General features: G+C 41.2%; 1 protein-coding gene across 10 annotated transcripts in view; it reads left to right on the forward strand.

The window, feature by feature from the left end:
• Positions 1-13,425, forward strand: part of LOC124363252 (NAD kinase-like) — a 203,231-nt gene that overhangs the window by 118,617 nt on the left and 71,189 nt on the right. Inside the window, exon 2 of one of the 10 annotated variants that reach the window (XM_046818442.1) lies at positions 3,259-3,578. The exons of the other annotated variants lie outside the window; for them this stretch is intronic. Coding sequence (XP_046674398.1) covers positions 3,394-3,578 — 185 coding nt within the window. The 5' untranslated portion in view covers positions 3,259-3,393. The remainder of the gene's footprint in view (positions 1-3,258; positions 3,579-13,425) is intronic. 10 annotated transcript variants of the gene reach the window in all.

Consider the following 13,425-nt stretch of genomic DNA (forward strand, 5'->3'; position numbering starts at 1 on the left):
ACCAACAAAGGGGGTAGGGTAGGTAGTCTGCTCTCTTACCGGTCAAGGTGTGGTGTGCCGCAAGGCTCAATTCTTGCCCTCTTTTATTTAATATATACGTGAATGACCTTAACTCATCGTGAGGGGCCACTTGGTGCAATATGCGGACGACACACCAGTGTAACTTATTCAGGCTGACACAGCTCAATCTCTTTCCACCGAGCTTGCTTTTTCACTCAAGAGTTCTTAGTTCTTGGTTTTCTGCTAATATTTATTTCTCAATCCTGAAAAAAACCTCAAATAGTCCACTTTAGACCCCACAAGAATGAGAGTGCGTTAGTTACTCTCCTTGACAAAATACCTATCGAGCATTCTTCAACGGTCTGCTTCCTGGACTCCACATTGATTTCCAGATTTGATTGGTCAAATCACATCAGTCATGTCTGTCAAGACTTGGTGCCAGCATTTACTCTTTAAGGTACCTAACAAGTTTTCTGTCTAGAGATACCGTTAGGCTGGTGTACTTTGGTTACTTTGTGCCCCATTTTAAACATATGGATTGATTTTCTGGGGACGGCTTCAGGTAGGTTGATCAGTAGGTTTTCAAACTGCAGAAGAAAAAAAAAAAAAAAAGGCTGTTCGACTGATGTGTGGTCTGGGTCATCGTGAGAGCTGTCGGGAGGTTTTCCCTAGGGAACGCCTAATGACATTGCCATCACTTTTTATATAATTCGGTTGCCACATTTACATTTAAGAACCTTCAATCCTTCCCATCATTTAACCACGTGTATTCTACAAGAAACAGAGATGCTCTAATCATTCCGCAACACCATAATAACACATTTAAAAAATCAATGTCATAATGGGCCCTAAAATCTTTAATGCTTTGCCTTCTAGTATCACAGCATGCGAGACTGAGACGTCTTTTAAAAACAACTTAAAAAAATACCTAATCAGACAAGCATTCTACTCCATTAACGAACTGGTGAGCGGTGCTCCAGCCTAGTGGACGATATAAATTAGATTGTTTGTAGTTTAAGTTGTACTATTTTATATTTTAAACTGTTTTAACTGATTATTTTAAATGTGTGATTTTGTTCTGTCTAGTATTAATCGGTTCTATAATATCTGACAATGTTCCATGCATGTATCATGTCAATGAACAGTAAAGAATTTGATTTGATTTTGATTTGATTTGATTTGATTTGATGCCGCACAGTCTGTGCCGATTACCAAGTCACCTGTGATCCACAATCGTTCCCATGCATCCCCCTCGTCTCTGCCATGAGATGGCATTGTATGATATTCCGTAGTTTGCTGAGTCATGTCTGTAATCGCACAACGTCCGGGGAAGTGATGCCGCACAGTCTGTGCCGATTACCAAGTCACCTGTGATCCACAATCGTTCTCATGGATCCCCTCGTCTCTGCCATGAGATGGCATTGTATTATATTCCGTAGTTTGCTGAGTCATGTCTGTAATCGCACAACGTCCGCGGAAATGATGCCGCACAGTCTGTGCCGATTACCAAGTCACCTGTGATCAACAATCGTTCCCATGCATCCCCTCGTCTCTGCCATGAGATGGCATTGTATGATATTCCGTAGTTTGCTGAGTCATGTCTGTAATCGCACAACGTCCGCGGAAGTGATGCCGCACAGTCTGTGCTGATTACCAAGTCACCTGTGATCCACAATCGTTCTCATGCATCCCCTCGTCTCTGCCATGAGATGGCATTGTATGATATTCCGTAGTTTGCTGAGTCATGTCTGTAATCGCACAACGTCCGCGGAAGTGATGCCGCACAGTCTGTGCCGATTACCAAGTCACCTGTGATCCACAATCGTTCTCATGCATCCCCTCGTCTCTGCCATGAGATGGCATTGTATGATATTCCGTAGTTTGCTGAGTCATGTCTGTAATTGCACAACGTCCGCGGAAGTGATGCCGCACAGTCTGTGCCGATTACCAAGTCACCTGTGATCCACAATCGTTCTCATGCATCCCCTCGTCTCTGCCATGAGATGGCATTGTATGATATTCCGTAGTTTGCTGAGTCATGTCTGTAATTGCACAACGTCCGCGGAAGTGATGCCGCACAGTCTGTGCCGATTACCAAGTCACCTGTGATCCACAATCGTTCTCATGCATCCCCTCGTCTCTGCCATGAGATGGCATTGTATGATATTCCGTAGTTTGCTGAGTCATGTCTGTAATCGCACAACGTCCGCGGAAGTGATGCCGCACAGTCTGTGCCGATTACCAAGTCACCTGTGATCCACAATCGTTCTCATGCATCCCCTCGTCTCTGCCATGAGATGGCATTGTATGATATTCCGTAGTTTGCTGAGTCATGTCTGGACTCGCACAACGTCCGCGGAAGTGATGCCGCACAGTCTGTGCCGATTACCAAGTCACCTGTGATCCCCTCTACGCACGGACCAGTGCCGCCCAAGCTTAGGTCATTTAATAATTTAAATTTGTCAGTTCTTTGAAAAGTGTTTCGATGTTTCATTAAAAACCATTACTCTTGCTTTATTGCATGTTACACTCATGATGTATTTATATCCTCCGAAAAGTCTGTTCATCTCGGAAACATGCTAGTTGTCGTTTACGTGTCTAACATCTAAATATTAATCTAATAGGCCCTGCGTGTCTTTTCAGCCTCGTGTGTGACCTGGTCGAGAGCCCGACGTGGATCTGTTCTCTCTATGCACGAAATCTCTCATTCTTCGTGGCTCTCTCGATATTGCCTGCACGAATACGTAAAGTAAATGTTAATGGTGTAATTGTTAATCTGAAAATGTCTGAATATAGCAGAGTAGTTAGGAATTTGAAGAGTTTGAAAATTTAGAAAGAAAGAAATCGGTGGTTCGTTGTGGTTGCCTGTCGCACAGTCGGGGGGTTCCCACTTGACATTGCCGTGGAGGTCGACCTGTCTCGGGCAAGGTTCCTGTCCGCTTCCTGTCCTTCGGTCTCAGATCATTCGTCCTGTGATCTCTTTGTCTGTCATATAGTATTTCATATACTGCCAAATCTCTTTTTAGATCGTGTGGATTTTGTTTTGTTTTGGAGTTTTACATTTTATAACACTTGAATAGAACTTAATTTTGCGCTTGTTTATTAAGTTTTGATCGGATACAATCCATCTTGTATATATATATATCTATATATATATCTATATATATATATATATATATATATATATATATATATTATCTATATATATATATATATATATATATTATATATATATATATATATATATAAAATTTTCAGCAGTTTTCTCTTAAAACACGATATAGTTGTAATCGAGAGTACAAGCAAATCAACGAACCAAATCTCCGGAAGGCGAAAGTCCTGCGGAATAGTGTAAACCGATTATCGGAGTGAAGTGATGTGTGGTCAGTGACGATGATGGGCCTGACTGTGACCGGAGGAGAGACGGGGGTGGACTGTAAGTGGCTAGGGTCGGAGACGGACTTGAGTGTCCTGAGGGAGAGAGGTCGCCGGAAGACCGGGGACAGCGATGACGATAGCGGAGTCTTCTGCTGGGAGTGGGACGAGCCCTACTGCCGCCGCCGCCGAGATACCTGGCCGTAAGTAACTATATACATTAGTACAGGACAGTTGAACATTTCCTGAGAACCTAGTTATAGGGCGAACGTGGACATGACTGTCGAATTTATGACTCAGATTTCAAACAAAGAAAACGTCATGTTTATAAACTTTTCTTCAGACTTTATGAAATTAAATGAAATGAAAATGCCTTTATTAAAGAGGCGAAGTTCTATCAAGCCCTCTCTACCACTCAACATCATATTATATAGCCTACAGTTAATTCACAACAGTTTGACACAATTTCCGTAAATTATTATATTATAATTTAAATATAAAATAACAAAATGTCTTAACCCACAAAAACTAAACGAGCTTAAGTAAAAATCTACATATTAAAATGAATTCAAAGCTTAAAATACAAATCAGTGTTTACTCGGAAGGCTAGTCGAGGTAACTATTCGGGTGAACTCGCTGACCTAGCCGTGTGTGACTCGGAACTGATTGCGAGAGTTCGAACTTGTCGATGACCTCAGCTGCTATCAGCAGTAGGCAAGGCCGTGTTACTGACTGATAACGTACTGATGGCTTCGTGGTACAGGAGTGCACCGGTTGCTAGGCGATACTCTCTTGAGTGCCTGAACAAAAATATCGATATAGCAGAAAATCAATAACGCTTGCGATTCGGCCTGCAAATTTCCAAACAAAAAACTTAAGTAAAGTTTACTTTAGAGTAATGACAAAATGTATTTAATCGTCCACTTTTATTACTAGTAAATATAAATTTAATTCTACATTTTAGCCATAACATCAACCTTGACAAAGGCTTGTTACGTTTCGTATTAAGTGATAATTGTAGTTCTGGAGAGTATCAGACGAAGCAAAAATTAAGAATTTCTCCCTCAGATGTACCTTTACTAAGGCGCGTGCACAGAGAGAGCCTCAACATGGAAAAAGAATACCCTTGGGTAAATAAGTAGAAGCAAACAAGGGAAGTATGTCTCCCTCAGATGTAGCTTTACTAAGGCCTATGCACTGAGAGATTCTCAACATGGAAAAAGAGTAGCCTTGGGTATTTGAGTCGCTATTCTACGCTTCTTCGATTCTTTTCAGATGTCATGTACAAAATAATTTTGCTTTTCCTAGGTCAGGTTTCAATTACCACGTACCAACCACCCAGAAGGAATTTCTGTCATATTCTTTGTGGTTGCGATCGTCATTTACGACCTCATCTGTCAAGTTGACAGCTTCATTAATCAGGCCAATACAGCACAGCCGTTGTCGAATGTCGAAAGTGTATTTATCTTTAGATTGACCCCTCTAAAGCGCGGCTGCACTGCAATAGCACATTGGTGCATGCCACACGCATTGCAGCCCACAACAACAACAACAATAACACCAGTTGGGTAAGTCGGATATTGTTGTCCGAATGTGTCTGCTTATGTAACGGTTGCGTCACGTCCTAGACACCACACCAAGGTCCCCGGTAGATTGTGGAGAAAGCGCGTCCGACACATGCCCTCGGCCGTCTCCGCTTCTCTCTCTCAGGATCCCTTTAGGTGTTGGCCAATCAGGCAGCGACATTAGATGGAAATCGGTTGATGTGAACATAGCGTGATAAGGGAATCAGTGAGCGGACACAGACAGGCATTTGATACAATATTGACCTGAGTGCGTGCAACCCTATGTAGTTGTGAGTTGCCTGGGACAGAGATGGTGGCAGTTAGAGTCCTTGAACAGACGTCCTATGCAGGACAGTGTGCAATTTACTTGATTTGATTGACATTAATTACATTTTCCGGAAATTTGCATTTAAAGAACATAATGACTACCTTTACCTACAACACTCAACAGAACAGATTAGATTAACAAGTATTGTAGACACGTTTTGTTTGTTTGATTCGTTACACGTTTAGAGTATCTTCCCTTGTTTATTACATTAGTTTTTGTTGTTAAGTGACAGGTCAGTTTTAAATAAGTGTGACGACCTTCTTGTGTAAAGAGATTCGATATATGGAAACATCGACCCCAGTTGTGCAATCACGTTTGTGTAACATTCATTTCTCCAGTAAGTTCGTTACACAACAGTGTTTATTTGGCACTAGAGTTTGTAAACGTCGATAAAAGCTTATTTTATCATATACAGTTTATTTTTGTTACTACTTGTTTTCGAATACACACTGGATGTGTAGATTCACTAGAGACATGTGTATTGATTGACACAATGGATTGTTTATCTCAAGGCTTTGCGATTACACGTTATATGTGACACCTGAAAGAAAGGCAAACTAGCAGTGAATGTTCTGTGGGCTCTTTACGGTGTTGATCCATTGACTTCGCGGAATCGTCAGTACCGACAGAATGAGTTCGGTCTTTGAAGCGATTACACGTTATATGTTACACCTCAAAGAAAGGCAAAACTAGCAGTGAATGTTCTGTGGGCTCTTTACGGTGTTGATCCATTGACTTCGCGGAATCGTCAGTACCGACAGAATGAGTTCGGTCTTTGAAGCGATTACACGTTATATGTTACACCTCAAAGAAAGGCAAACTAGCAGTGAATGTTCTGTGGGCTCTTTACGGTGTTGATCCATTGACTTCGCGGAATCGTCAGTACCGACAGAATGAGTTCGGTCTTTGAAGCGATTACACGTTATATGTTACACCTCAAAGAAAGGCAAACTAGCAGTGAATGTTCTGTGGGCTCTTTACGGTGTTGATCCATTGACTTCGCGGAATCGTCAGTACCGACAGAATGAGTTCGGTCTTTGAAGCGATTGTTTACCTTGTAACCTTGTACACTTCACACTGTCTCCGTAATGTTAACTTGTGTTCATCTTTCTCTATTTATATAAAAGGTATATTAGTTTTGTTTTTCCCTCTCAGTAGAGCGTACTTTCTTTACCCACGAGGATACTTTACCACTTGATTTTTGTTCAGAAATGAGTGTTTTATGTAGTTAAAAATCTGTTATTTTTACATACACATACAATACATGTATATGTTTGACATAAAGTCTATATTTGGTGAATGAGCACAACAAAATGTATCATGATGTCCGTTACAGAAGCTTATGGTGTGAGTTAATGGGGAGGTTGCGCCAGATACACAGACTACAAGTGGTAAATATTAGCGCCGTGCAGGGATGTGTTCAGGGAACTAAAACTGCTTACTTTACCGTGCGTGTATGTGCTGGAGGTGGTTAATGTACTGCTGGACCAAGTGTACAGGGCCGGGACATCCACTCGAGTACAACAGCACATGACGACAGCATTTGCTCATTTGCCGTCTCGAGTTGGTGTTAAGGTGATTAATAAACTCCCTGAATGCATCAAACAAAATCAGATTCAAGCTCGATCGAGGTGCCATCTGGTGGCGAATGCACATCAATCGGTAGAGGAGTTCACGCAGAGTCGCTGGGGTACATAACTGGTATGGATCTGGTGTAGGTATCTGATTACATGTGCGTGTGTGATGCATGTAAGTATGAATGTAGCTATTATTAAATTAGAGTTTTAACTTTTAAATCCTCACTTTACAAAGCAATGTATTATTGTCTAAATGCAAAATAAAAGAAAACCTGAGGAAACAGAACATAGATAAAAAAATCATCTTTTTGGGGAAATAAAGAAAATAGACTAAATAGATTTTATTTTCTAAATTAATACATGCAAAGCCCAGCTTCTTCCTCGTGCTCTACAGTATCCTCAAGTCTTCTCAGATGCCTATCGCTGTGTTTGCAGCATTGACATGTCGTCTGTGTGTAGTTTGCCCAAGCCATAGTGGAAATTTTCCCACTTGCAACCGTTGAAAAGTTGAAACTGCGATGTACGTGCTCAAAGAGTCGCAGATGTTGTTTTGGGACAAACCCGTGATGACATACTTTACAACTGCCACCGAGACATTGACATGTCGTCTGTGTGTAGTTTGCCCAAGCCATAGTGGACATTTTCCCACTCGCAACCGTTGAAAAGTTGAAACTGCGATGTACGTGAGTCGCAGATGTTGTTTTGGGACAAACCCGTGATGACATACTTTACAACTGCCACCGAGACATTGACATGTCGTCTGTGTGTAGTTTGCCCAAGCCATAGTGGACATTTTCCCACTCGCAACCGTTGAAAAGTTGAAACTGCGATGTACGTGAGTCGCAGATGTTGTTTTGGGACAAACCCGTGATGACATACTTTACAACTGCCACCGAGACATTGACATGTCGTCTGTGTGTAGTTTGCCCAAGCCATAGTGGACATTTTCCCACTCGCAACCGTTGAAAAGTTGAAACTGCGATGTACGTGAGTCGCAGATGTTGTTTTGGGACAAACCCGTGATGACATACTTTACAACTGCCACCGAGACATTGACATGTCGTCTGTGTGTAGTTTGCCCAAGCCATAGTGGACATTTTCCCACTTGCAACCGTTGAAAAGTTGAACCTGCGATGTACGTGAGTCGCAGATGTTGTTTTGGGACAAACCCGTGATGACATACTTTACAACTGCCACCGAGACATTGACATGTCGTCTGTGTGTAGTTTGCCCAAGCCATAGTGGACATTTTCCCACTTGCAACCGTTGAAAAGTTGAACCTGCGATGTACGTGCTCAAAGAGTCGCAGATGTTGTTTTGGGACAAACCCGTGATGGCATACTTTACAACTGCCACCGAGACATTGACATGTCGTCTGTGTGTAGTTTGCCCAAGCCATAGTGGACATTTTCCCACTTGCAACCGTTGAAAAGTTGAACCTGCGATGTACGTGCTCAAAGAGTCGCAGATGTTGTTTTGGGACAAACCCGTGATGACATACTTTACAACTGCCACCGAGACATTGACATGTCGTCTGTGTGTAGTTTGCCCAAGCCATAGTGGACATTTTCCCACTCGCAACCGTTGAAAAGTTGAACCTGCGATGTACGTGAGTCGCAGATGTTGTTTTGGGACAAACCCGTGATGACATGCTTTACAACTGCCACCGAGACATTGACTGTCTCGACTGCCATTGTTGCCTTGATTCAATCGCGGACTAACTTTCATCTAACATTCAGAAGAAGTCTGAGACGGCCGACTTGAAAAGTCGAAGTATTTGAAGAAGTAGGCGTAGTCCTAACTGATTCAGAAGTTAAAACGTCACAACATTTCTGCTTATATTACACTCTCGTGTTGAAAATCCGTTGAGATCTGGGTGTTTTTTAGTTTTTAAGGGAACAAATAATAGTAATGAACACTAAAATAATTATTTGAGTGACCAAGGCACAAACTAATTCGGCATATAACCTCATAAATATTATTGAGCATCATAACGAACAATAATCACACAACATTATATTTTACAAAACGTTTCGAGGATTGGAATCTATCCTCTTCGTCAGAGGAGGATAGATGCGTCACCTGACGAAGAAGATAGATTCCAATCCTCGAAACGTTGTGTTATACCTTTTGTAACATATAACTATGGCACATGTCCCCAAATCCTATTGTCCTTTCAAATCGTCCATCGTCAATAACAAACTTTAAACAAAATAATTACATTTTAGGTTCAATAATAGTTTAGCCAGCAAAGCGTTCTGATCTCAAAGATTAAAATCATGCATTGGTAACACTATTCCTTTAAATTACTAGGAATTACTTAAATTACTTTTTGTGTTAGGTATCCAACACAAATTATGCACGTATTTAAAATTACTCTTTTAAGTTACGTAAAACGACATTTTGAATTATACTCAACAAGATGAAGTAGAGTGTAGCCGATTCCGTTGTGTTAGTCGGCGAACTTCTCAGCCGTCATATTGACATGTGTTAGGCTGCTGACAAGATGATTATGTGCTATGAGGGGGGGGAGTGGGGGGAGACCAGTATTAATCTAAATCGATTAACTGTGCCGTCATGATCAAGACCACCTAGACTCTTTCAAGTTGCGTTTTTACCTACATCTGGATTGACTGTATTTATTCGTGTAAAGTTTCAAAGTGTAACACACGTGAATTCTTTGATAAAGATGACACATGAACAAAAACACCACTACACGACACATACAGTCATACGCACGGTAAGTAAGATGCGAAATGTCACTTTTAATTAAACGCACAGTGCCTTCAATTCATTGTTATATGTGCGTATATTTTCAGGTTTAACGCCTGCAGAAGGGAGTATACTAGTATACAAACAATGTTACGGTGTTACTGTAGTCTACCTCGACGTAACAATATAAAATTTGTATCAGCAACTTGACCACAAACGGATTATGTATGAGAACAATGAAAACTGTGCAGTTGTCTTTTACTGCAGTTAAGCCAAATAATATCATATTGCAACGCGTTTTACATCTTTATTTCGATGTGATAATTGCGTAAGTGATCGGATGATTGTTAGTTTTGATTGTGGGGTTTTTGACAGTAAAGAGTCTTTAGCAGGCATAAAAACGTCCATATTTTTGGTAACTCAGGATCAATGAAGTCCGCGCCATTAACTCGTCACTTCCAGCAAATTTTAAACTACTAATCACAATACTTGTAACTATCTAAATACTTAGGTTTTATTTTTAACGTTCGACATAGTTTTTTTACTTAAACAATGCGTGTTTGATTAATTAAATAAATAAACAGCGTGTATAAATACTACAGGTTCAAAATAAAATTTAAAGTGTACCAGTACATAACACGTGATGACGTAGGTGATCGCGAGAGCTGAGCGACAAGAATCCCGACAATGGTTGAGTTGTACACTATCGTGTATTGTTGATTTAGTAGGTAAACTGTTGTTTGTTAGCCACGAGCACTCTCTCCGACCACGACACGCTACTGTGACACTCTCAACTCGTCAATGTTCTTTAGTAATTCATGCTCCTTCTGATCAATAAACTGTTTTAGTAGGTAAACTGTTGATTGTTACCCACGAGCACTCTCTCTGACCACGACACGCTACTGTGACTCAACTCGTCAATGTTCTTTAGTAATTCATGCTCCTTCTGATCAATAAACTGTTTTAGTAGGTAAACTGTTGATTGTTACCCACGAGCACTCTCTCTGACCACGACACGCAACTGTGACACTCACAACTCGTCAATGTTATTTAGTAATTCATGCTCCTTCTGATCAATAAACTGTTTCAGTAGGTAAACTGTTGATTGTTACCCACGAGCACTCTCTCTGACCACGACACGCTACTGTGACTCAACTCGTCAATGTTCTTTAGTAATTCATGCTTCCTTCTGATCAATAAACTGTTTTAGTAGGTAAACTGTTGATTGTTACCCACGAGCACTCTCTCTGACCACGACACGCTACTGTGACTCAACTCGTCAATGTTCTTTAGTAATTCATGCTTCCTTCTGACCAATAACCTGTTTTAGTAGGTAAACTGTTGATTGTTAGCCACGAGCACTCTCTCCGACCTCGACACGCTACTGTGACACTCTCAACTCGTCAATGTTCTTTAGTAATTCATGCTTCCTTCTGACCAATAACCTGTTTTAGTAGGTAAACTGTTGATTGTTAGCCACGAGCACTCTCTCTGACCACGACACGCTACTGTGACTCAACTCGTCAATGTTCTTTAGTAATTCATGCTCCTTCTGATCAATAAACTGTTTTAGTAGGTAAACTGTTGATTGTTACCCACGAGCACTCTCTCTGACCACGACACGCTACTGTGACACTCACAACTCGTCAATGTTTTTTAGTAATTCATGCTCCTTCTGATCAATAAACTGTTTCAGTAGGTAAACTGTTGATTGTTACCCACGAGCACTCTCTCTGACCACGACACGCTACTGTGACTCAACTCGTCAATGTTCTTTAGTAATTCATGCTTCCTTCTGATCAATAAACTGTTTTAGTAGGTAAACTGTTGATTGTTACCCACGAGCACTCTCTCTGACCACGACACGCTACTGTGACTCAACTCGTCAATGTTCTTTAGTAATTCATGCTTCCTTCTGATCAATAAACTGTTTTAGTAGGTAAACTGTTGATTGTTACCCACGAGCACTCTCTCCGACCTCGACACGCTACTGTGACACTCTCAACTCGTCAATGTTCTTTAGTAATTCATGCTTCCTTCTGACCAATAACCTGTTTTAGTAGGTAAACTGTTGATTGTTAGCCACGAGCACTCTCTCCGACCTCGACACGCTACTGTGACACTCTCAACTCGTCAATGTTCTTTAGTAATTCATGCTTCCTTCTGACCAATAACCTGTTTTAGTAGGTAAACTGTTGATTGTTAGCCACGAGCACTCTCTCTGACCACGACACGCTACTGTGACTCAACTCGTCAATGTTCTTTAGTAATTCATGCTCCTTCTGATCAATAAACTGTTTTTAGTAGGTAAACTGTTGATTGTTACCCACGAGCACTCTCTCTGACCACGACACGCTACTGTGACACTCACAACTCGTCAATGTTTTTTAGTAATTCATGCTCCTTCTGATCAATAAACTGTTTCAGTAGGTAAACTGTTGATTGTTACCCACGAGCACTCTCTCTGACCACGACACGCTACTGTGACTCAACTCGTCAATGTTCTTTAGTAATTCATGCTTCCTTCTGATCAATAAACTGTTTTAGTAGGTAAACTGTTGATTGTTACCCACGAGCACTCTCTCTGACCACGACACGCTACTGTGACTCAACTCGTCAATGTTCTTTAGTAATTCATGCTTCCTTCTGATCAATAAACTGTTTTAGTAGGTAAACTGTTGATTGTTACCCACGAGCACTCTCTCCGACCTCGACACGCTACTGTGACACTCTCAACTCGTCAATGTTCTTTAGTAATTCATGCTTCCTTCTGACCAATAACCTGTTTTAGTAGGTAAACTGTTGATTGTTAGCCACGAGCACTCTCTCTGACCACGACACGCTACTGTGACACTCACAACTCGTCAATGTTCTTTAGTAATTCATGCTTCCTTCTGACCAATAAACTGTTTTAGTAGGTAAACTGTTGATTGTTAGCCACGAGCACTCTCTCTGACCACGACACGCTACTGTGACACTCACAACTCGTCAATGTTCTTTAGTAATTCATGCTTCCTTCTGACCAATAACCTGTTTTAGTAGGTAAACTGTTGATTGTTAGCCACGAGCACTCTCTCTGACCACGACACGCTACTGTGACACTCACAACTCGTCAATGTTCTTTAGTAATTCATGCTTCCTTCTGATCAATAAACTGTTTTAGTAGGTAAACTGTTGATTGTTAGCCACGAGCACTCTCTCTGACCACGACACGCTACTGTGACACTCTCAACTCGTCAATGTTCTTTAGTAATTCATGCTTCCTTCTGACCAATAACCTGTTTTAGTAGGTAAACTGTTGATTGTTAGCCACGAGCACTCTCTCCGACCACGAAACGCTACTGTGACACTCTCAACTCGTCAATGTTCTTTAGTAATTCATGCTTCCTTCTGACCAATAACCTGTTTTAGTAGGTAAACTGTTGATTTTTAGCCACGAGCACTCTCTCCGACCACGAAACGCTACCGTGACACTCTCAACTCGTCAATGTTCTTTAGTAATTCATGCTTCCTTCTGACCAATAACCTGTTTTAGTAGGTAAACTGTTGATTGTTAGCCACGAGCACTCTCTCCGACCACGAAACGCTACTGTGACACTCTCAACTCGTCAATGTTCTTTAGTAATTCATGCTTCCTTCTGACCAATAACCTGTTTTAGTAGGTAAACTGTTGATTGTTAGCCACGAGCACTCTCTCCGACCACGTAACGCTACTGTGACACTCTCAACTCGTCAATGTTCTTTAGTAATTCATGCTTCCTTCTGACCATTAACCTGTTTTAGTAGGTAAACTGTTGATTGTTAGCCACGAGCACTCTCTCCGACCACGAAACGCTACTGTGACACTCTCAACTCGTCAATGTTCTTT

The sequence above is a fragment of the Homalodisca vitripennis genome, chromosome 5 (assembly GCF_021130785.1).
Source record: "Homalodisca vitripennis isolate AUS2020 chromosome 5, UT_GWSS_2.1, whole genome shotgun sequence".
Classification (NCBI taxonomy): Eukaryota; Metazoa; Arthropoda; class Insecta; order Hemiptera; family Cicadellidae; genus Homalodisca; species Homalodisca vitripennis.